The sequence below is a fragment of the Cervus elaphus genome, chromosome 11 (assembly GCF_910594005.1).
Source record: "Cervus elaphus chromosome 11, mCerEla1.1, whole genome shotgun sequence".
In the NCBI taxonomy this organism is placed as follows: Eukaryota; Metazoa; Chordata; class Mammalia; order Artiodactyla; family Cervidae; genus Cervus; species Cervus elaphus.
In genome coordinates, this window is record NC_057825.1 from 87,854,306 (window position 1) to 87,879,507 (window position 25,202).

Consider the following 25,202-nt stretch of genomic DNA (forward strand, 5'->3'; position numbering starts at 1 on the left):
GATACTGAAGTATTCATGCATTTTAAGAATCAACCCATTATGGTCACAGTTTATTCTTTTTAACCTAGTGCCTGACTTTGGTAATAAATTTTATTTAGGATTTTGATACAATATTAATATTTTTCTTTTTTAAGATATCTTTATCAAGTAGGTTTCAAATAAAATTACTAGTAGCTTTAATTCCTTACATTTATTCTAGAATAATTTAAAGAGCTTCAAGTAAATTTCACGTAGAAGGTTTGTAACTACTAATCTATGAACCCATTATTCCATTAACAACAGAAGAAGCTTAGGATTTGGGAGAGCCATAATGAAAAGAAAACAATCAGGAAACATATCAATAAATCTTTCCCTCTTAATTCTTGGTATCATCCTGCTTGTCTATCCCCAGATAAACTCCCAACAAATAATAAGAGAAAATTTATTTGGAGGATTACCTATTGCTTCTATCAATACATCAGGAATATCTGTTAATGACATTGAAATTTACCTTTCTGTTGAAAGTATATGAATTAGCTTGAGCAAAAATTCACTGAATATCTGAGGACATGTTGAAGAAAGATGCACTTGCAATCGGGTAAGAAATTCTTGCATAGCTTGCGTAGCTGTTGGACCAACCTGAAGAAAAACGTAATTCTACTGAAAACTGCTTACTGATTCCATTTACTGAATTATTCATTTGAAAGTATCAAGTGTTAAGAGCCATAGGGTTGAAACTTCTCATTTGAAAAACAAAAATATTAACAGTGATAGCACGAAACCAACTAAGCTTTTAGGCCTTGACATATTTTAAATTGAAAATTATAGATTCTATGGTCAATATTTTTCCATTATGTCAGACTTATTTAATTCAATATAGAAAAAGACTCACTTGAGTTACACAAAAAACATCTCTATAATGCTTTTGAAAGCACAAAAACTGTGATTTTCACAATCTTAATCATCCCATTTCAACAGACAGACTAAGTGATACACAGAAGGTCATGCTTCTAATGACTACAAGAGGAAATACTAAAATGAATGGAGGGAAAAAACTCTCCAAACCAAAAACATAGAGCTAAAAATAAACCTGTAGCAATCTGCAAAAAAAAAAAAAGAAAAAAAGCTTTCCAAACTTCTATCTCTTCAATGAAAAAAAAACAATAGTGAGAGCTACACCAAGTACCTTGAACTATGTGCTGGAATGTTATGATCATAAACCCTACAGGAGTTTTGGAAAAACAAAATGCAATGTAGTTCTCAAAACCATTTTAGACAAACTTCATTTCTGAGCATAAAAATCTTAACATTCATAGCCAAACTACCTCTTATAAACCAAAATATCTGGGGAAAGCTTGATCTTCAATAACTTTCATTCTGCGTTTAAAAAAAAAAAAAGTGGGGGGAGAGGAAACACACTATTTTATACCGTGGTATGCTCCCTGACACGTAGGCTCTACCATGAACTAGCTGTATAATTGTGGGCAATGCAGATAATGCATGTTTTCTCATATGTAAAATAAAGAAGGTGGAATCAGTGATTTTAGGAATCCTCACATTCCAAATTCATGCAATCTTTATGTATAATAATCACTTGATAACATGCCTCTGCCCACCCCCCCCCCATCAAAACTCTGGGCCAATCAAACTACAAATGGTCTCTTTTTTTAATCTTTTTCTTTCGTTTATTTTATGATGATCTACAAAATTTAAGTCTATTCTGTAGTTTGACAGTACTGATTAAATGCACCCAACAGAATTTAAGCTCCAAGAATGGCAGAGTCTCGTAAACTACATAAATCTCTAGCACCCAGCACAGTACACAGATCTTACACATAGATGAGCACATAGCTGAGAAATAAAAGATAACCTTGCAAGACAATTATGAATAATGTCCATTAGAAAGATACTATGAACAGTGAATACATTTTTTTGAAAAGAAATATAATGAAGGAAAAATAATTTTTAAAGCAGTAAAACAAAAGCTTAAATTGATATAAAAGAAATATCTATGGCTAAAAAAGCTTGTAAGTTCTGATGTATCTTTTTTTTCTGAATTAACAAAAGCAGTATTTATCTTTTTTCTTTCAGGTTTGAGATGTAAATGACACATAGGCCTGTAAATCTGAAGTGTACAGAATAACAATTTGACTTATAGACACAATGAAATGATTACCACACTAAGTTTAGAGAACATCCATCTCATATAGATACAAATTAAAAGAAAAAAATTTTTTCTATATAAATCTCAAGATTTACTCTCTCAGCAAACTTTCATATATAATATACAGAAATGTAAATTACATTTATCTTGCTGTACTTTATATCCCTAGTACTTACTTGTCTTATAACTGGAAGATTTTGCCTTCTGGTTACCTTCATCCAATTCCCCCAATCCCCACCTTTGATCTCCTTTTCTATGAGTCTGCCTTTGAAGTGAAATTCACCTACAACACTGTTTAGATCCTGGTGTACAACAGTGATTGGATATTTCTATACATTTCAAAATGATCACCACAGTAAGTCTAGTTACCATCTGTCATCATAAAGATACTGCACTATTGACAATATGCCCCACACAGTACATTTTATACTGGTGATTCATTTATTTTGTACCTGGAAATTTGTACCTCTCAATTTCCCTCACCCATTTCTCTCATCTTTCTCACCCCCCGACCCCAATCCCCCATTCAGGCAACCACTTGTTTGTTCCCTGTATCTATGACTCTATTCACTTTTATTACCTTTGTTCATTTGTTACGTTTTTTTGGGATTCCACATATAAGTAAACACAAAGCATTTGTCTTTCTCTCTTTTACTGCACTTAGCATAATACTGTTTAGGTCCATCCATGTTAACTTTTTGTTTTTTGTTGAACAAAATATTTAATATTATAGAAGAATTAAGTTAGGTGACTTCTCAAATCTTGATTATAGAGGTCATTAAACACAATACATTATTTTAAAAATATTTTTAAACTCCCAAAGTTTTGAAATTATTTCCTAACATTTAAGTATTTGTTTAGAAGGTTTCACAAATAATACAATATAACACCAAAAATGCATCTTTGCATAAAAATCAAGTAATTCCAAGAGAAAACTTACTACCTGCTATATTGTTTCAGTACAGCTATTATTATTATAAATAATATATTATTATAAATAATTCAAAACATTTTATTACATTTATACATAAAAAGTCATCATTTAATACCTTAGCAGTAAAAATTTTACATATTTAGGTACACTTAAAATTTCTTTTACAAGTAAGTTTACTATGTAATCTAAGCCTATCTCTGGTTTTCAAAAATCATGTACCTGTGGACTGTGTTGATTTGTTCCATGTGGACTTGTGCCAGAAAGAAATTTCACTAACACATGAATCAGGTTTGCATCTGAAACCAGCAGATGGGCAGTACTCTCCTGAGTTCCAATGGTACTACTGGAACCAGCTATAAAGCATTAAAAAAAAGAAAAAGTTCTCAAGAAATAGTCTGAGACAGTGGAACTGCAGTATTTAAAACATCTCTTGGTTTCAAAGAAAACTCATAGATTCCTGGTAGTTACTAAAAACAATCTAAATCTCTACTGTACTGACTGAGCCTCACTCTCTTTTCCTCTACCATAGATTTCTTGCCTCCTTTCTGGAGGTGAAAAATATCTAGTTTAATGTTTATCTTATTCAGTATACAGACAAGTCAAAAAGAAATAACTAAATGCTTAGTGTCCTTTTGGTAAGTCCTTTTACTAAGTAATCACTGTCCCCTTCTAGAAATAAAGATCTATTTTTCAGATAAAGTTTAACCCAGCTTTTGAAAATAAACTGAGGTAAAATTTATTCATTTTAGCATGTCAGCTACATAAAGACTGTATCCTATTAAAATATATACTGACAATACAACAGTTTTTTGAAGTGAACAAAATACTCGAGTCAAATCTACCATCAGTCTCATACAGAAGGTGACAGTCTTAGTGGTTTAGCATGTTGGAGTCTTTGCGAACCCATGGACTGTGGCCCGCCAGGCTTCTCTGTCTATGGGATTTTCCCAGCAAGAATACTGGAGTGGGTAGTCATTCCCTTTTCCAGGGGATCTTCCTGACATAGGGATTAAATTGGGTTCCCTGAATTTCAGGCAGATTTTTTACCGTCTTGAGCCACCAGGGAAGTTTCGTTCTTAAAAGTTTCAAAAATTAATTTTACTATCTTAAACAGGAAATAAAGAAGTGGGGTAAAGAAAGTAGGAAACTATTAGGAGTTTGGAATCTGAGAAGAAACAAGTAGGTTCCATGAAAACAGATTTTAGATGTGAAAAACACAAACTGAGGTATCTAGTCATATACGTTCACGAATATATTAATGAATAAACCATTTTTAAGTGCTAAGTTACTTTAAAAGGAATAAATAACCAGTACAAGACACAGGCTAACATTAAATACTTGATTTTGTACTCTAAAAGTAATCAATTTTTAAAACTAAAAGCTTTTAGAAGGTAAAAATATAATTTAAACTTGTAATTATAGATACATGGGAGTATATAATCAAAGTAAAGAAGCACAAAGGACAAGACATATTAAGAACAAGTCTAACAAAGACATATTCAAATAAGAAATTCAATCATTTTCACAACTATTTCACTTCTTGGAAACATCTTTTTAAGAACCTGATAGTAAGAAAAATAAAGTGTATGTCAGAGATATAAAGGAATGTCTGACTTACGATTAAGCTGCATGTTTGTCATGAGAGTTAGACTATGAAGCACAAGGCACCATGTCCGGAGCAAAGTATTGGGATACCAAGCTAACACCGTGAGAAAGCTGGTTATTGATGCTACGTGGAAAGAGAAAGGGGAAATTTTTACTCAGAAACAGCAAATGTTCACTAAGAATTAAAACAAAGTGAATTTAAAACCATGACATTATTTTTTAAATCAATTCACTAGTGTCCTCAAAACATAAATAAGATTTTCCCATTAAATATAACTAAAGCACTAGAGTCAGCAACATTTTATGTCTAAATTTAAAGCTCATTCCATGACAAATAACATGTCATCACTACACATTTGTCATCCTTTTCAAACTACAGGCTATATACAGTTTGTTTTTTACTAAATATCCTCCTATTCTGCAAAACCAAAAACTGAAAGTAATAGGGCATCTTGGAAAGACAGAGGTGGGGCAGACCATTCAAAATCAATGCAACTTCCCAGGAAAAGCACAAACTAAAACAATAACTAAGTCACCTACAAGGCATAGATAAGAAGCACGTGTGACAGGTGGAGAAATGAAAAAAGGTATTAAAAATAAGCAAACATAATATAGAGCATTTAATTGTGCCCTTAAAACACCAAGTAAAATTGGCTGATTCCAGATCCCAGGCGGGAAACATATATAGACTGCAACAAGTATCATACTAAAACCTAAAGAAGATGTTCTGTATTTCACAAAAATCAAAACCAAAACAATCTAAAAAGAAAGCATCTTACTGACTACAAACAGCATAATTTCATCATCAATAAACAATGATTATGACAGAAACATAAGAAATATTTTTAAATCATGAACTTATATTTATTAAAGAAACTAAGTGGTCTAGATTATAGACTACTTGAGAACCAATTAACTTTAATTTTAAAATACAAAAAATTTCCAACGTTTTTTCTGCCTCCATTATACAAACTGTACGTCCAAAGGGTGACATGATAGCACATTAAAGGAAGTTTCTCTTTATGGAAGTATTGATATTTCAAGATAAGTAAAAAAAGCAATAACAATGTTAGACTATTTTCATTTTTAAACTTCCTGTGAATGGCTAGTAATTCTAGGCATTAATCATCAATGCCTACTAACAACACAAAAACAAACAACCTATGAAACTGCCTTTAAATAATAGAACAAAAATTCAGATTAAGCTCCAGGTCTAACTACCAAACTACCATTTTTTTGACAAAAAACTGTGCAAAGGAATGGGAAAAAAAAGACAGGAGGAATTTTAAAACATAATTAAAATGTGCAGACCCTCTACAGATTCTATCTCTAATAAACAAAAAAGTTTTGTTAACAGTTTAGACAACTGGAAATTTGAATACTGACCAAATATCTGACGACAGTAAGAAATAATTAATACTTCTTAAGAGTCAGACACGGGGCTGAGCGACTGAACTGAACCCTTGTTTGTGTTTAATGTTTTTCACAATAATAAAATTTAAAAAAGAGATGGGAACAAAATTTATAACAATAATCATGAATACAGTGAAACACATGGAAACCTAACAAGTAAAGTAGGGCTGGCTCCTACAGAGACAAACGTAAGCAGGCCCAGGAGACAGCAGAGCTGTCACTAAGGCTGAGACGGGCCATGAGGCCCATGTGTGATGCACATCACCAGAGAGAAAGCACCAGGAATAAATAACTATTACTTTTCTTTAAACAGATTCCTGTAACCAGAGCTGAAAGCGAGTTCTATTCCTATTGAAGGATATTATTCAAGTCCCGCAATTCCCACATTTCTGCACTTCTCAAGAAAAGAACAAAATGAATGAACACAACTTCTACAAAAAAAATTGATATCTTTCTCCAATCTACTAATTCTCATAGAGTTACTGCACATTTTTAAAAAGCACCAGTTGCAAAAGAATAGCTTACGGGACTTTCCCGTGGTTAAGAATCCGCCTTGCAGTGCAGAGGACAAGAATTCGATGCCTGGTAGAGGAACTAAGCCCATGTGCCTCACCCAGAGAGTCCGTGCACCGCAGCAAAAGACGCACAAGACGCAACAAGAATCACACAATCAAGATCCTGTGTGCCGCAACTAAGACCCAATAACTAACCCCGACACCGCCAAATGAATAAAGAATTAAAAACAAAAAAGAATAGCTTATGAACAAGACAATATTTTAAGGAAATACAATGTAAAGATTAACAGAACACTGTAGAGTTTATGTCTGACAGACATAATACAGATCAGAGAATACAGTTTTCTGTCCTCTTTCCTGCTAATTAATAAGTTAGTATATTAAAATAGGTGTTTTTTTTTACTAAAACATTACAACCATGATAAAGATTATTAACCTAATCATTTTCTTTTTAACTTACTTTATGCTATGTTAATGATTTTCCTTCAAATAAATCTTACCTTGATTTAATGTAATAACAGGTATTCGATTAGCATTATATAAAAAAATGTCTGCTCCATTTTCTTTGTTTCCAGATGAACTAGAATTCAGACTCAATGTGAGCCACAACTGGAGAAGTGATTCCAACTGAAAAGCAATGAAAATTGACAGAAAGAAAATGTACCCATGAAATCATGAAATACCATGTAAACAAAAAAACTTATGTATGAATCCTTACAATTATGAGTAAACAATCTGTCAATTAAATATTATTTTTGGTTACTTCAATTCAGGTGAAGAGCGAACATCTTAAAAATCTAGATCAAATGAAATTTAACTAAATTAAAATTTATAATTTACCAAATACAAATGTTTTACTAAATTAAAAGAGGTGACTCAAGTCTTTAAATACCAGTGTGTGTATAATATGCAGTTAGAACTAAAGAAGTAAAGTTTAAAATCATAAAAATAATAAATAACCTATCATTGATGAACTGTGGTTAATTAAAATAACTCCAAGACTCTTCCATCCGAATATGACAAAGCAATCGCCCCTGCCTGATTGAGGCTGATCTTTCTAGTTATTTCATCTTTTCCGGGCCGGCAACAACGTCTAAAAACACACCATTTCTCCTGCAGTCATACCTGAACATGATGGACTTGAAGCATGGAAAAAAGTTTGTTGAAACAAACGTTTAACATTGGGACAGACGATAACTGTACAATAAGCTGGCTGGACTGGTTTGCTGCTTGTAAGCCCCCGAGAAGTGAATCATCTGTTCCGGTGGGAGACTGTGATACTGAAAATTAAACACAATTGTGATTTTATCACAAAGTAGCAGGAGAAATGTTAACTAGCTATTAATATGTACAGTTAAGTGAAGGTGTTTTTTTTTTAATTAAAATTGCATTTTTTTTAATGATTCAGCATTACATTGTTTGAAAACAAGGTTTTACAACATTACTTCAAAGTTCAAAAGAAAAACCACCACAAAGAGAAGCTCCCAAATTCACGGCACTTGTCCACCAAAGGCAAAGAACCTTACTCTCTAGCAATTTCTATCTGCAATTTTCTCCTAATTAATAAGAGGGAGGAAAAAAGGGAGAGAAAGAAGACCCTTGAGAAGATGGCTTTAGAACAATCTTGACTCTAACCCACTGACTCTCAACCTTGAATGGCACATTAAAGTTGTCAGGGAATGCTGAAGAGTACTGAGGCGCGGGTACACACACCGAACTAACTGAGTATAGACTCACGGTGAGCAGGGAAGTAAAGGGGTGCCAAGAGGGCTTTCTCAGGTATTTAGGAAGTTCTATATTAAATGAGGAGCACAGTTTTGGGCAGAAGAATAATCAAAAGATAGAATATATCAAGAAGCAGAACACTACACCAATTCTTAGGTTTTTCTATTTTTTCTATACTTCCTAAGGCAAGAAAAAATGAAAAATGCAAAGCAAAAGAATTCAACTTTACATAGGAAGATCTGAAAACCCAAATTTCTCTATTGAAAAGAATTGTGAACTCTCCTTCAAAGAAGGACATGACATGCTTCCTAGGTTCTAACTAGTACCCCTATACTTTTATTCATCACCATGCCCACCACATTTTCATTTTTCTTGACCTAAGAAAAGTAAAAACATCACCATCTCCCTAGCACAGCTCTATCTTAAGGTAGACAGGCTGCTATCTCAACTGTACTCACGTGACAGAAGCGGATCTACTGAAGTCTAGCACATCGACAGTCAGCAGACCGTGTCCTATTGGCCAAATCTGGCAGGCCAGCAGACTCTGTAACACGGTTTTCTTAATAGCCACAGCTATTCACTTAGGTGTGTTGTCTACAGCGGCTTAAGTCAGAGCAGAACTGCAGAACACAATGCACAGCCCAGAGAGCCTAAAATATTTACTACCTGGCCATTCACGATAAAAAGCTTTTCTTCTTTTGCTATAGATAATTTTGGTAGTAAGTCCTCTTAATTCTGTAGTTCAGTCAGACCCATTTGGCTATCATCATGATATGTCTTTCATCTTTCATATGTCTTCAAGGAAGATAAAGATGTTACCAGCAAGAAACCCACTGTATCATAAATCTGGATATAATGCAACAAACTCCTAGGCAGCTAGCTACGCAGGCTTCCCCAAGAATGTCATTAACCTCACACAAATAACAACATGACTCAAGTTTTTGGACTGAACTTAAGAACACTACATGGAGGTGTTCTGCTCCCCTTCTACTCTCCAAATTCATTAATCCTCTATCTTATCTCTCAACTTGCTACTAAATTAGCAAGGGAGAATTTAAAATCTGTCACTGGTAGTTCCCTGGTGGTACAGTGGATAAGAATCTGCCTGCCAGTGCAATCTCTGGCTCAGGAAGAATCCACGTGCCGTGGCCAGCAAAGCCCGGGTGCCACAAGTGCGGAGCCAGCGCTCCAGAGCCCGAGAGCCGCAACTAGTGAGCCTGTGTACATGCTCCACAACAAGAGAAGCCACCACAATGAGAAGCCCACGACTGCAAAAGAGAGTAGCCCCTCGTCACCGCAACTAGAGAAAGCCCTTGCAAAGGAACAAAGACTCAGTGCAGCCAAAAATAAGTTATAAAAAAATCCATTGTTACTGAGTACATCTGACGATAATTGAGAGATAAACTGTTAAGTGTAACACTCTTAAGAGTGGTGACTTTTACATACATGTAGGAGATGTATTTGTTAATGCCTGTAAAATGGAATCTGCTTCCAGGGTAGACATCATTTTCAACATAAGTTCTGCTTGCTGTTCGAGTCCAACTTCTAGGCGAGCATCTAGGGCTACAAAAAACAATTAAAAAACAAAAGCTATTTAATAATTATTATTCATGTCCTACTTCCTACAACAAAATGCTGATATCTGAGCCCCAAACGGTGAGGAATGCATCTTCACGGTAGAACAACCTGGCATGGGTCCCAGAGGTACAGCAGGTAACAGTATCTGGGCAAAGGAGGCTAAAGACGGGACAGTGGAGATACCAAGGCACCAAGTAAGGGAAGTGATGACAATGGAAGCAAATAAATTAAGGATAACGAGACTCAAGCACCTCGCTATCAAGAGAAAAGAGAAATATGAACAAAGGAAAAATAAAGCCTATGGAGTTAGATTAGTGAGATTAACTGATATATCAATGTGAACTTGCGGGATGCTAGATAGACAAATAAATACAGAAATAAATATAACCACAAATGTGTGTACACATTCCCTAGATTTGTCCATCAAGAGACCACAGAGACAGCCACAAATTAGCAACAAGTGTATCTAGTACTCAAATCTTGAATTCTTCCACTAAAAGGTTTTGAAATATCTTTTTTGTTCACGAAGTGGCTAATTCTCAGTCTGGGAAAGTAAATGATGAGCTTGGGGCATCTTGTTATGCCAAAAAACAGGGAAATGTTCAAAGAAAGATGAGGATATGTCAAAAAAAAACCAAAACAATACAGAGATCAGTTTAAAGGAGATATCACTGGTCAAATCAGGGCAATTTGAATATCAAAATAAATAATGATAACTGAATTTACCTAATACATAGAACTATACATTTAAAAATGGCTAAAATGGAAAACTTTATGTTCCCTATATTTTAATTATATATTTAATGGTAATAACAAATTTTTTTTTTCTTTTTTTTTTTTCCACTGTGCAACCCACTTCAGTGCCTGCAGCCTACTGGCAGAGGCCAGGCAATGGTTCGGGGCCGCGTTTGCTCTGGCATGGGACACTATGAGAGGCCCAGGGGGTAATAACAAATTATAAAACACTGAATAAAAAAAGGAAACCACTGGTCTATTCAGAAGTAAATGGATAAACCATTAACTTCTTTTTAAAAAAATAACAATTTCCAAGTATTCTTCTGTCACTCCAACCAATAAAACTTTTTTTTACAAAAGGGAAAAGAATAATTTTTCACTGGAAAATTTTGATAGACAACTCTTTTATCAAGTAATTAGACTGAAGACCACCAGCAATGATCCAAATTAAAATCATGAGCGACCTAATAGGATGCAATAAGAAAAACCCGACACTACAGTTTCCTAATATTACGACCAAAGTCACATAAGCACAATCTAATCATGAGGAAATAGCATACAAACCCCAAGTGAGGGAAATTCTACCAAAGAACTGGCTTATAATCTTCAAAAGCATCCAGATCATGAAAGTCACCTCTGTAAAAGTGTGGCAAACTGATTAACACTGAAGAGATATGGTAACTATAGTTCACCCACGAAAAACACTTTGAACTGCACAAGTCAACTTACACGGATTTTTTTCAATAAATATACACTACACGACCCAGTTGGCTGAATGCATGGATGCAAAGGGCTTCCCAGGTGGCACTAGTGGTAAAGAACTTGCCTGCCAATGCAGGAGACCTAAGACACTAAGGTTCGATCCATGGATTGGGAAGATTCCCTAAAGGAGGGCACTGCGACCCACTCCAATATTCTTGCCTAGAGAATCCCCATAAGCAAAGGAGACTGGCTGGCTGCAGACATTAAGGTCACACAGAGTCAGACAGGATTTAAGTGACTTCACACACACACGTGCGCGCAACTTTAGAGAGAAAGAACCAACTGTAAAGTTACACACAGACTTTCAACTGCTCCCTCTGCTCCCCCATTACTCAAGGGTCAACTGTAAAATGCAACGCACACTTTTGTACTGGATCATTTTGCATAAAGGACATTATTTAGACACAACTGCTGAAACCTGAATGGAGTCCTGGTTAGTACTAATGTCAATTTCCTGATTTTGATGGAATGTGCTTCCTGATGTGTTTATGTAGAAGAAATGTCCTGCTTTGTAAAACAAAACAAAATAGAAAAATATCAGATTAACAACTTACTCCCAAATGGGTCAGGATAAAGCTGTTCTCTGTATTATACTTGTAACTTTTCAGTAAATGTATGGTTGATTCAAAATTTAAGAAAATATTTCATTGAAAAAAGAGTTATATACTCTGTGACTAGAAGAGTGCAAAAATAGTACTCAACATGATTTCATTCTGCTTACAAATAAAATATAAATTTACTATTATAATAACAATAAAAATAAAAGAAAGTGCAATAACAATAAAAATAATTAAAACCACTGGCAAACTCACACAACTCACAAGTATATTTTGCTAAGTGTTATTTTGAGAAACAAAAGATGGACCATAAATAGAAATGCTTCCAAACTGACCAACACACAGCTCTCAGTGTCAGTCACTCTCAAGGCACCCCTGCATAATAAACTCTCTCAGCATACATTCAGGATCAAATTCTCAGGAGACCAAGAGGACACAAACTGAGAACTTGTTTTAAGAATAGCTTGTCTTGATAACAGCGCCTCACTTACCCTGAGACACTGAAACACTAACTGTCTGTGATCCATTCTTCTCTGCATTTGCTGGTGGCTTTGCTACAGGAATTCCAAGACCTCCAATGTACGGGTTGTAATTGTAGGTACCATAATCAGCACCCCAATAGTCATACCATGTACTGCTTATTGGCTTAAAAAAATAGAAAAAACTGTGGTTTATTTTTGACTCTTCACTAAGAGTAACATATTATTTATACCACCTTAACGCAAACAGGGCTACAAAGGAAACATTCCCCTTACCCTTTAAGTTTTTAAAACATAAACTTAATGATCCATAGGAATGGTTCAGAATATTCCATTGTATCCCCAAGTCTAAAAAGACCTTATTTATTAGAATCTAGCATCTTAATAAAATCCCTTACAAACAAAATAAACTGAAGTATTAGAGATGTATCTCTTTTAGAAAGAGTAGCGGCTAGTAAAGACGCAGACTCTGCAATGAACTCAACCTGGATGAGCTTAAATGCTGCTTGAAACACCAGTACTCCATAACCTTACCTCCTATGTTTATTAATGGTTCTTATTAACATTTAAGATAATATTAGCAGCTATATTAAAAAAATGATGTCAGTTCTCCTTATAACATTCTAATAGTATCATAAAAAATCTACTATAGTATCTATAGTAATTTAATTTTGAGCAAACTAAATAATGGGTTACATTAAGTGTATACTTTCCTCTTTTAAGTAATCAATAAACCAGAAGTATAAGATGAAAGATTTTAATTGCTAAGAATATTTTAGTGGATCATACCTTAAAGACTTTGGCTGCAAGAGGATCCTTTTCCAAATCAATATCTAAAGGATCAATGTCAACTTCCATTAGATCCTGAAGTAGCTCAAGGTCAATTTCTTTATCTTTTTCCAAAGAGGAAAGAGGAGGTGCACCTTCAAATAATTTAAAGTGATTTTTTTGGTGGAATATATAAAATTTACCCAATATACTACTGCTTTTAATTACAAAGTAATTGCATTTACTTAAATATAAAATGTTTCTGATACAGAAGTCTCTCAATTTTTATACTTGACAATTAAGCAGAAGTAAGTACACAAACACATGACCCTATAACACACAATTAAAAACACCAGTGCAAAAAAATAAATAAATAAAAATAAAAACACCAGTGCAATAGTATGTAACTTCCTAGGGGAAAAGACCATAGGATTAGTCCTTGTTGAATCAAGTTATGTAAACTTTGTTATTAAAAATAATCACTAACGATTTCTAGAATGAACAATATTGTTCATTTTATTGCCTCAAATATTTAATTCATAAATTACACCCAATAGTTAGGGAAAGAAAACCCATTATTAAAGTGAAAAGTAAAGTTTTAAGAACACTGCTATTCACCTTATTTTTCTATCATGAGTTAGAAACTATTCTGCTCTCAGATGATTGCAAATGCTTGACCAGCCTTTTATGCCTTCCAACCTTTCTCTTCCTTTCTTTCTCACCCTTTTTTATTCAACATATATTTATACAATGTCAAGAAAACATCAGACTCATTAGGGTTTGAGTATATGAAGATCAATAAAATAAATCTCTACCTTCCAATAAATTAACAGGGGTTCAAAGGTGAGGGTACACAACAGAAATTAAACCAAAGACAGCATGGTAGCTGCTACTGGAGGCAATCAAGGAAGTAGGAGCACCAACAGCAGTCTCCACCATAGCTGGTGGTGACGGGAAAAGCTTCTTGGAGGAGGGTAGCTGTATGTGAATCTCAGACAAGTTCACTATGCAAACTAGAGAAGAAAGTCTACTCCAGGTAAAGGGACTATCGGACAGAAAGGATAAAATCATGAGAGACTCTAAGATTAAGTAATGAAACAAATGAAATGACTGTAGCATTGCAATATATAAGGAAATAAACAGAGTCTTGAAAAGTAGGGAGTACACCACAAAGGTTTGTACATGCTAAGATGCACACTATAGTTTTGAAAAGGCAGAAAACAAAGAAAGAAAAAAGACAAGAGCCATTGCTGTCTTTACCACTGTGTATTTTTAACTGCTTTCTAGCTTTTAATTCCTTCCACAGAGCCAAGACTGTATCAAAATAACATGTATCAAATAACATGGAAAAATAACATTGTATTTTATTTAACAAAAATAATTGTATTTATTTAACAAATTTAAATAAATTGTATTTATTTAACAAATTTAACAAAATTGTATGTATTTAACAAAAAACATTCTATTTATTTAACAAAAAAAAATAACATTGTATCAAAATAACATGGAAACTGAGAAAGGATATCATTTTACTAGAAAAAGCATGCAAAGTGCTTCCCCGGTGGCTCAGCGGTGAAGAATCCGCCTGCCAATGCAGGAGACAGGAGATGAGTCTGGGTCAGGGAAGACCACACCTGCTGCGGAGCACTAACCCTGTTTGCCACCACAACTGAGCCTGTGATCTAGAGCCCAGGAACTGAAACTACTGAAGCCTGTGCACCCAGAGCCGGTGCTCTGCTCCAAGACAAGACACCACAGTCAGAAGCCCACACGCTGCAATGAGGAGTAGCCCCCACTCGCCGAAACTACAAAAAGGCCCATGCAGTGATGAAGAACCAGCACAGGCATAAACAAATAAAGAAAAATTATTTTTAAAAAGAAGCATGCAGAAAATCAAAGTAAAACCTGTTTATCAGAAAAATACTGACATGGTTACTAAGGCCAAAGACTTACTATAAAAATTTTACACTTCATTAATATTCTTAATTTTGAAATTTAAGTTCACATTTTTAAAAAAAGAGCTAAGGATATGTTTAGTTAAAAAGCAAACGATGTACCTGTCATATCATGTGTCAAAGGTTCATCGATGGTCTCCAGCAGCTGAACTGAAGACTGCTGCAGGGAGTCGTCCGAGTCACCAGCTGTTGCACCTACATCATCACTCACTGTTCCTTCCTCCATGGCTTCTGCAGCTACTGGAGCCAGCAATTCTCCTGCAGGTGAGAAAATCATCACCTTAACTGCTTTAGTAATTAGTAAAGACACCCAAAACATGTTTTTTCATCTAGTATAGAGAATAGCATGTACACTCTACCAACCATAAAAGATTCTGAGGCAAATGAGTCCTCATTTATCCAAGGAAATGCTAGGGCCTTCCACTGCACTAACTTCAAATGCTAAATAGTAAAAACATAAAATGTGTGCCTTATGAACAAGGAGTCATTATCATCACTTTAAATATATTAACTCACTTATTCATCAAAATAACAATAAAGATGTTTTTATTATCCTTATTTTACAGATGAAAAAAACTGAGGAATAGGGAGTACCTTCCTCAAGCATACCAAGAGAACTTAGAAGCAGCCCACTGCTGGTATTAATAAGGAAGCAGACTAGCTCCCGTATACCTGCACTTTATAACCTAATTCCTCCATAAACACTTGCATTTATCACAGGTGGTAACATAATTAAACACAAATAATTCAAAAAGGTTGCTACTGCTGAGATAAGACATTTTACACTTTTGAGGGATACAATTTCCTTTAATGATTAGTCAAGCATCAACAAGCTCATTTTGATATACCTTATTAAAAATAAATCCTAACAAACCTGCTAAAATATCCTGTAGCATACAAGTTAAGGAATATTGAGCCCAAGCACCACCCCAAGATATATCTCCTCTATTGAAGTCAGTTCCAACCAAAAGTAATAGCAGTCTTTCCAGTTGGGGTTCGTTCACAATCTCACATAGATGTATAGTTGGCCTCGTGGCATTTGCAATGCGTGCAAGAACCTGTAATACATTTTATAAAATCATACACTTAAGTAGCCATTACATGTTTTCTCCAAAAATAAAGCATTGAAGTAACTTTTCAAATAGAATGCGTCTGATGTCAAAATATAACTGTTTGACATGAAATGCAAAGGACATGTAACTTCATGGATCAAAAGTTAAAATCCGGGTAAAAAAATGAGTTGAAAAGTTCAATTTCTACAAACAATGAATATGCTACAGGAAAGCCTTCAGGGCTTTTCCCTCTGGAGAAGGGAAAGGCTACCCACTCCAGTATTCTGGCCAGTAGAATTCCATGGACTGTATAGTCCCTGTGGTCACAGAGTCAGACATGACTGAGCGACTTTCACTTCACTTCACACTATTTACATTTCAAGTCTACATTAATCTAGTTTTAACTAGATTAAAAATGTATAATAGGTCTCCTAAAAATAAGTGCCCAAGTATTTCTAAAATCTTTCAAGGCACATTAAAAAAAATTAAACCGCATAAAAGGAAAACCAAAGCACTTTTATTTCTCTTAAAACTCAATTTAAAACTGTATTTTTTTCTTCATTCTTTTTCTTATTCTCTAAGCCTGTAATTATAAATTAGGCCTATTAGTTTACTTACTTACCTTGCAAACAAATAATAAGAGATCTGCATGGCATGTAAAATCCATAGAGAGGAGAAACAGGACAAGTTTCTGGACTACTGAAATACAACGTTCATGGGCCAGAGTAAATGGAAGTGGTTCTATCTCTGGACTTTCTTTTGTTGTTGTAACTTCTGTGTCTAAATTAGAACGAGACCACTCCGCTGTCCGACGTAACCGAATCAAATCCTTAAAGTGCTATACACAGAAATTTACAATATTAAGTCAATGTTTATTGAATGAAAATTCTTTCAATATGAGTTTATTTCTGGGATGAAAATATACACTCAGAAAACCTACAACTTTAAAGAACACGATTTTTAAGCAAACCATAAGCTTCAAAAAGTAAGATTATTAAAAACTATACTGACAATATATGCCTTTGTCTATTTTAGAATAATGTATCAGATGTCTGACAGAATTTCAGAAAGGAGGAATTCTATAAAAAGGCTCTATTAGGGCAAATCTATTACTTTAAATATTACCAAAACACCCTAAACATAATCTTTAAAGGTGAATGGTAAAGAAACCTATACATACAAAGCATAGAGTATTAATTCATTTCAAATTTTGCTGGAATAATTGTAATCTCATATTTATAAAAACACAATATGCAAACTCCGTTGCTATTGAAATGCTATCCCCCAAGTTGAAAAAAAAAAGTCATTATTTTTAAAACAACTTTAAAAATCACTGAAATTAATTTTCACTTAGAATGGACACATTAAGAAAACCGTACACATCCTGAATCCTTTTATCATCAATTTACTGGAATACAATCCACTTTAAAGAAAATACACTAGAAAAATACTTTAAGTCCACATTAACCATGTATTTCCTTGAGTTAAAGCTATCTTCCCCCACAAAGAAGTACACAGGATAGATTTTTCTGCTGATAAGCAGAATAACATAAAGCTTCCTGATCATTATTAAAGATATTTAACTATTCAAATAATTTAAAATATTAATACTAAACGGAAGAGCAACTTTTCTAATTATATTAAAAAATAAAGATCATACCTTTGAGGTAGCCTGCTTTAATTTTGCTTGTTCTACCAGAAGTTTATATGATGATCCTTTGTTACTCTGTATTTTTTCTTTTTCCATCTGTTCCACCAAAGCCTTCTGTTTTGCTTTTAATAAGTTAAGTTGCTTTAAAGAAAATGTTAATCTTATAGTTAGCAATGTTAAAACCAACAAAATAAGTTATTGTACTTCTCAGAATCCATATAGCAAACTAATGGAATAAGTAGTTTTCTATAAAGTCTAGTTTTAACTATATTGATTTTTTAAAAAATCACCTCCAAAATCCAAATAAAAGATCTCCCCATTTTGTAATTAAGAAGTAACCAATTTGTTATCCATGAAAGAAGAGAAATAAGTGGAATACTTTTTTTATGTAAGCCTCTACTGAGACTGACTAATGGAATGTTTTTAAACAGAGGAAAATTATTTTTAAATACACTAGGAAAATACTTTTACCGTACAAGAGTCCTAGCTTGGCTTTTATGGAAATCTCCTTCAAGAATAGTAAATTTTTTGGTATGTCTATGACTCTTATTAATTAAAAATTTTATAACTATAAATTCACATGCAGTTATTAAAAATAATGCAGAGATCTCTTTTACACTTTACCCAATTTTGCCTAACCTATTTTGCCTAACAATAGTAAAATATCACAACAGAGTAATGACATTATCACAATTCACCAAAGTTATTCAGATTTCAATGATGTGAAAAAGCTTCACATCATTTTTCTTGCAAAAGGGCCAACGGTTGCTCATAGTAGAGAAACTCAGAAGTAAAAGTAAGTAATTTAGTGCTAAGTCATGCTTTTTAAAAAACCCAAAGCTTTCACAAACTTTCAGAGCATACATGTTTTCATATAAATGCGCATTTCATCTTAAATTAGCTTCCCTGGTGGCTCAGACAGTAAAAAGTCTGCCTGCAGTGCAGGAGACCTAGGTTTGATTCCTAGGTCAGGAAGATCCCCTGGAGAAAGAAATGGCAACCCCACTCCAATATTCTTGCCTGAAAAATCCCATGGATGGAGGAGCCTGGCAGGCTATAGTTCATGGGGTCGCAAAGAGTCAGACACTACTGAGCGACTTCAACTTTTTTCTTTCATCTTAAATCAATTATACGAATATTTTTAAGAGACATACTAGGCTCCATACTGGATATTAAAGATACAGTATGTATCTCTATATATACTGTAAGACAAAGAGGAAGATGCATTTTAAAATATAACTATAATAAAGTACTGGTGTATGAGAATCTGACATCAGCTATAAACTCAGGTTAACAAAAGAATCTCAACAGAAGAATACAATAAATATAACGAAAGGGAAAATACAGGATACATGGGATTATTTTATAGGATTCTAATTTAGAAACCAGGGAAGATCTCCTTGAGGAAGTGAATATGAACTAATTTCTGAAAAGTAAGTTCAATTATCCAAGCAAAATAGTAAATTAAATGTTTGGTGGGGAAGAGGAAGGGATGGGGCAATAAGCACATACTAAAATAAATCTTGGAGGAGAAGACTGGTTGCAGGTGGTCCAGGAACTCAAATTCATTATGGCTAGGCCAAAATTCAAACCCAAAAGTTAAGACGGGCAGATGATAGATATGCTAAAGCCACGTTAAGGTAGTTTTACCATCATTCAAAGATAATCTGGAAACCACTAACAATTTAGAGGTGGAGTGATATGATCAGGTTTGTATCTAAAAGAACTCTCTAGGTGCAGCATGAAAAATGAACTGCATTGAGCAAACAAAGGCAGATATGTCTTCTGACTAGGCAAATGATGGCTGTACTTAGAAAGTAGTATCAGAAATGTTAGGAGGTAGACAGTTTAAAAGAATTTGGCAAAAATCTGTGAACTATGTATTGTAGGCATCTTACAAATAAACAAACTCAGTCTCAAAAGTGTCAAATAATTTCCCTATATTAAGTAGTTCATTAAATGTCATACCTAAGGTCTGACGGAAAGTCTACCTCAAACAATGTCTCAAACACTAAAACCACCCAAGCAAAAAAATACTGAAAGTTACCTGTTTATGATGAACTAGCTGCTTTCTTATTTTTCTGGAATATAATCTATCAAGGCTACTGCTGCCTTTGGAAGACCTACTTATGTTCTGGGTGTGCAGATTATTGTTAATAAAACTCCACTGGTTACCTACAGAGCAAGGAAAAGTTGTATTAGTAATTATGATAAATGTGATTTTAAAGTACTGCTCATACCCAGAAAGTATAAAATAATAAATGTGTCAATCACAACAAAGCAGTTTTTTAAAAAAATTAAGGAAACCATCATAAAGAAATTGCTAAGAACATGTGATCTTAGAAAAGTTAACCTAGACCCTAAGTGACTTTAAGACCAGAGTTCTCTATTCCTTCAATCTTTCCATTAAGGTAACAGTCAACTTTTCCCACAACTGTTTAAAATTAATCTTTGTACAATACCACTTTGATAAAGTCACTCAAATGTAACAACAACAAAATGCTTGCTATTGCCTATTTCAAACTCTATGCTTCTGTGCAGGTATCCAAAAAAAAGGATACTTAATAATCTGATTTAATGATTGTGAAAATAAGACTGAATAGTTAAAAAACCATGCTATATAGCTCTATTTCTTCTCATTCTGGAATGTGTCCAGACTATTCCATACTGGTAATTCTGTTCAGTTCAGGCTTAATCCCACGTCACCAATCCTCAATGAATTTTTTCACATCAGCTTTTTCTGTTCTCTTATTATCCTTTTGTCAAGTCAATTCAAATTCTTCAGGCCTTAAAAAAATGTCTTCCACCAATGTGTTTTCATAATACCTGAATGCTATGAATAAAACTAAGGCTTCACATACTATTTGTTATATTCCAACTTTACATGCAGTTGCATTTGTGTCTTACTTCTAGAGTCTGTAACTGAGTAGTGACCTACAGATAGGAATATACAGCATGATTTAAAAAAAAATCCTTGTGCATGAAAAGAATTCCCCACCCTATTCTCAAACAATGTGTATCATAAACAACTGATTAACGTATAAAACATCTCAACAGCCCTTTAATAGTATAATCCTAATAATTTTTTAAAATTCCAAATTTTATGGAAATTCTTATCTGTATTTACATATGATACGTAGCTGCTTCATAAAGTCTTGTTAACTTGGAAAACAAGAAGAAAATAATTTATCTTACACTTTGATTTCCTTTCATTTAAAAAATTTTCTGTGCTTCAAGCTTATGGAGATTACAACTCACAAGAACCTAAGAATTTCTATATCTTGGCATAAAAGCCATGTGCAGTTAATTAATAGAAACGTTTTATAACAGTAAATGGAGAGACACACTAAACACCATGAACCACAGTGACCCTTCACAGGCTTCCTTCTCATTAGCTCCACGTGTATGTGTGTGATCACTGCTGAAGTTAACTAATATCTCACATAAATTACATATAGCTGGAATCTCCAGGCCAAAGTCAGTTCTGGAAAAATCGCATAGTCATTCAAAATCCCCATCAGCAGATTATTATAAACTTGTGATACCTGTCATAAACCTCTCCCTGTCTTTACCATTCAAAGGTTTCTTTGCAGCTGCTGCTTCATCTTCTACAGTTGCCACATAATCCAGCAACCTGGACACGAGCATAACAACCCAACTGATCATGGGAATATCTAGTACTCCTGCATAGAAATGAAAGGGGGGAAATAGTCACGTGACCCTAAGAATCCTAATGAAGTCTGGTAAAATAATTATAAAATTAAGATATTTTATAACTCCAAAATACACCATATAATTATCAACACTAATATTTATTTATAGTAAGCCTCAAAATTGAAACCTGGGGCCACAAACTGAGTCACACATCAAATCTAATGGAAGGTTTAACAGATCTTTCATGGTACAAAAACAGATCCATAAGTATAATTTGAATCTAACAGCTAATAACTTACAGAAAACAAGGCATAAGAAGCTATTCTTAGACTTAAAGGGGGCTGAAATTTAAAAAAAAAAGCTCTCAATTTACAAGTCATATAGTTTTACACTGTTTCAGAGTTTTTACTCCAGTAACAATTTTCTTGCTCAAACGAAGCTCATTATTAATAAACAGAACAGCAATGCTGCCGAAAAACTTAAACTTAAGAGCCTGATTTTAATCATGATAGTATGAAAACAATATACACAATAATTTCCAAGTTCAAAATTCACATAAAGAAAAGGTAACACATTGAAAAAGCGGTAACCACAAGGCAGTCAATCACATGAACGCTGGTCATTCTAAAAAGTCTGTATCACAAAAATATCAACAAAATGTGCAGCAAAATGAATACTAAAATAAATATTTCAGAGTAGATAGTTTATAAAAACTGTATTTACAGGAATCTTATGTTTTTACTGAAGAACACTAATTTAAATAATACCTTCTGTCCTCCTATGCATGGGTAACTGTGGCTGAAGAGGTGACAGTAAGCTATCCAACAGGTTAAGTAAGCTTTCCAATACTCCACTGTTACTAAGTGATCTCTGACCAATGCAGGAAAGTAACATGAAGACCCTAAAAAAAAAGATACAAATAAAACACTGGGTATGAACCAATTTAACTGTTCATATTCAAAATAATTCACACTGTAATTTAAGAGCGTAATGACAGACTATTTGGTTATTAGTAAGACTTATATCTGGAAGCACAATGTTAAAAATAGCTCTTTTTAAGCTATTTGCTTATATTTTCTAATTTTATCCACAAGAAATCAGGTAGAGACAACATTATCACAGACTCAAAAAAATACATTTGACTCATATAGTAATAGAATCTGATAGGAAATACTTGTAAACACAAATCAATAAACTCCATAGATTCAGTTAGGAAACAAAAGAATATGGTTCAGTTATATCATGTACAATCTTCTTCAATATGCCCTTCACCAGGCACTGCTCAAACTCTGAAAAGACATGCTTAATTTTTCCACACTCAGTATCCACATACATGACATTTCCAATTTGAACACCGTGGGAATAAACCACTAGTAACATTTTATTCCAGCATTTTCTGACCTACCTATCCTGTGGAAAGATGAGAAGTTGCTCGGAATTGTACAATTCCTGAAGAACATTAGAAAGAAACTGGCCCCACCATCTTTCACCACCACACAGCTGGACAAGCAGAAGACCAGTATGCAACCGTATCTTCGGGGTTCCACTGATGCACAGGTGTTTAAAAAGCTCTTCACAGGCCTGGGCATGGAACGTACTCTGCAAAACTGCAGGAACAGAGTGTCCTATTACAAGAAAGAAAACAGTAAAATTTCCTATTTAAGAGCATGCTGTAGGATCAAAATCAGCATTCCCAGATAGGCTTTCCTCCTATATGTGGAATTTTAATTGCTAAATATTTGGGGAAAAATTAGCAATTACATCAATTATACTTCTTCTATGTGGAGTTGGGTGAATCAGATAGCTCTGTGTGTGTGTGTGTGTGTGTGTGCACACGTGCATGCGCATGTGTATATATTTGGGTGCACATGGTCACAACCATATGTAACGATCAAAAATAGCTCCTGGCTAGAAACTGACAGTTCTGTTAGATTAGCAACTTATTAACAGCTTTCAGTGTTGAAATTTCAAATAGTAATTATTATTTTGCCAGTTAACACAATGATGTGGAACATCAATAGCTGAAACTCAAGAAAAAATTAATCACAGATTTAAGAAAAACAAATAAAAATAAGGGAAAAAAAATCACTCAACCTAAAAACACATTTCAAAAACATATCAGAAAGGATATCAAAATAAATAGTACCCAGTAAATATTAATACATTAAAACATACAAAATCATATGAAATGTATTTCCAGCCTTTTTAAGTACTTAAGCTAAATACAAACCATTGGAAGAGTGAAGAAGGCTGAGCAAAGTGTCCAATAAATATCTGATGATGGTACGTAACTGCTCTGTGGAAGACGTCTGAATTAGATCTTTTGGGTCTGATGTTTCACTTAACATCTTCCTACTTGCACCAAGGGCTACTCTGAGCCTCTGCACTGCATTATGAGCCAAATTTAGTTGAAGCTGTAGCTGGATACAGTCCTGATATGCAGAAAAAACTCGACTGTCCTCCTCGACTGCCTTGTCTGGCTTTCGCAAAAAGTACTGTGCGTTGTTAGCGCTGTTGAGAGGAGGAAGATCAATACTTTGCAAAAGAGTTTCCAGTCGATGACAAGCTAAGTTATACCTATAAGCAAAAAATAAATGAACAAAATAATTCTTGCAATGTTCTCTTTAAAATACATATACGAATATACACTAAAAAATAAAATCTCTAAAACAAGTTAACATACAACCATTAGAAAGAATTAATCAATTGGTAAGTAGTAAAAAAAACCAAACCAACAATTATTTAATCACATTAATGCATTAAACATTATAACATGGTAGTGTCCTCCTGCTTTTTGCCCTTCTCTATACACTTATGAAAAGGCATTTCTTGACCAAGTATATGCAAGACATTATACAAAACATACAGCTTCAATAAGTTAAAATATACACCAACTTTCTACCAACCTGCACTGTATATCCTCCTGTAGAGCAACCATCATTGCTAAATGCTGGTCAATTTCTGGTTGGTTTGCAGATTCTCCCTCTCCCCTCAGAGGATCATGCATTAATTTCAGTTCACTCTCCCAAGGCAAGATATAGGTATGACCATAGTAAAATCCTAACGGGATTTTAGCTCTGGCATTTGTACTTCCATAACGTCCAATGACAGTGATCTGAAATGAAAACTTATAAATATACATACCTACTCATCTACAACAATGAAAATCTGAATCATGTATTTAAAAAAAATTATTATAAAGATACATTTTTATTAAAGTGCAGTTGATCCACAATACTGTGTTCATCTCTGCTGTACAGCAAAGTGATTAACTTATACATATAGTTTAAAAGGAGACTTTAAAAGTATGTCTGAATATTCTTCACAACTTATCAGAAACAGAGAGAGTGTATCAATTCATCTTCTTGAAGTTCTTTACCTTCATGAATCTGCACACTGGAGGTGGTATCAAATCATGAAGAATTAGTGAATGGGTGCTAATATCAGTTGCCACTACCAATCGCCTCCCATCGACCTCTTCTCCTAATGTCCAAATGTCAATTGACAAGGAGGCCAAGTCTCCACAAGTGGGAATCAATACGTCTGTCAATAGTATTGGTCTGCCAAAATCCAAGGTCACAAATCTCCTTGCTCCTATGAGACAGAGAGAGCAACAGCTGACATAAAAGACCGCAACAATTAACCACAAGATACACTCAGAAACAACTTGGAACAT

General features: G+C 34.1%; 1 protein-coding gene and 1 pseudogene across 10 annotated transcripts in view; both read right to left on the bottom strand.

The window, feature by feature from the left end:
- The window catches only part of BIRC6 (baculoviral IAP repeat containing 6), a 210,533-nt gene that overhangs the window by 95,175 nt on the left and 90,156 nt on the right, over positions 1-25,202 (bottom strand). For 7 of the 10 annotated variants that reach the window (XR_006343615.1, XM_043918288.1, XM_043918290.1 and 4 more), the window contains 19 exons: positions 24,906-25,120; positions 24,433-24,641; positions 23,757-24,103; positions 22,932-23,151; positions 22,294-22,427; positions 21,418-21,555; positions 19,920-20,047; positions 17,882-18,013; positions 16,844-17,059; positions 16,044-16,227; positions 15,272-15,427; positions 13,236-13,369; positions 12,459-12,612; positions 9,782-9,898; positions 7,736-7,890; positions 7,111-7,237; positions 4,696-4,806; positions 3,297-3,430; positions 491-618 (listed from right to left, as the gene is read on the bottom strand). Coding sequence is in view for 9 of the 10 variants with exons in the window: in XM_043918288.1 (XP_043774223.1) it covers positions 491-618; positions 3,297-3,430; positions 4,696-4,806; positions 7,111-7,237; positions 7,736-7,890; positions 9,782-9,898; positions 12,459-12,612; positions 13,236-13,369; positions 15,272-15,427; positions 16,044-16,227; positions 16,844-17,059; positions 17,882-18,013; positions 19,920-20,047; positions 21,418-21,555; positions 22,294-22,427; positions 22,932-23,151; positions 23,757-24,103; positions 24,433-24,641; positions 24,906-25,120 (3,139 nt within the window). In the remaining variant the exon portion in view is untranslated. The remainder of the gene's footprint in view (positions 1-490; positions 619-3,296; positions 3,431-4,695; positions 4,807-7,110; positions 7,238-7,735; positions 7,891-9,781; positions 9,899-12,458; positions 12,613-13,235; positions 13,370-15,271; positions 15,428-16,043; positions 16,228-16,843; positions 17,060-17,881; positions 18,014-19,919; positions 20,048-21,417; positions 21,556-22,293; positions 22,428-22,931; positions 23,152-23,756; positions 24,104-24,432; positions 24,642-24,905; positions 25,121-25,202) is intronic. The other 3 variants (XM_043918289.1, XM_043918287.1, XM_043918286.1) reach the window with 2 other exon arrangements.
- Positions 10,755-10,879, bottom strand: LOC122704168 (annotated as a pseudogene).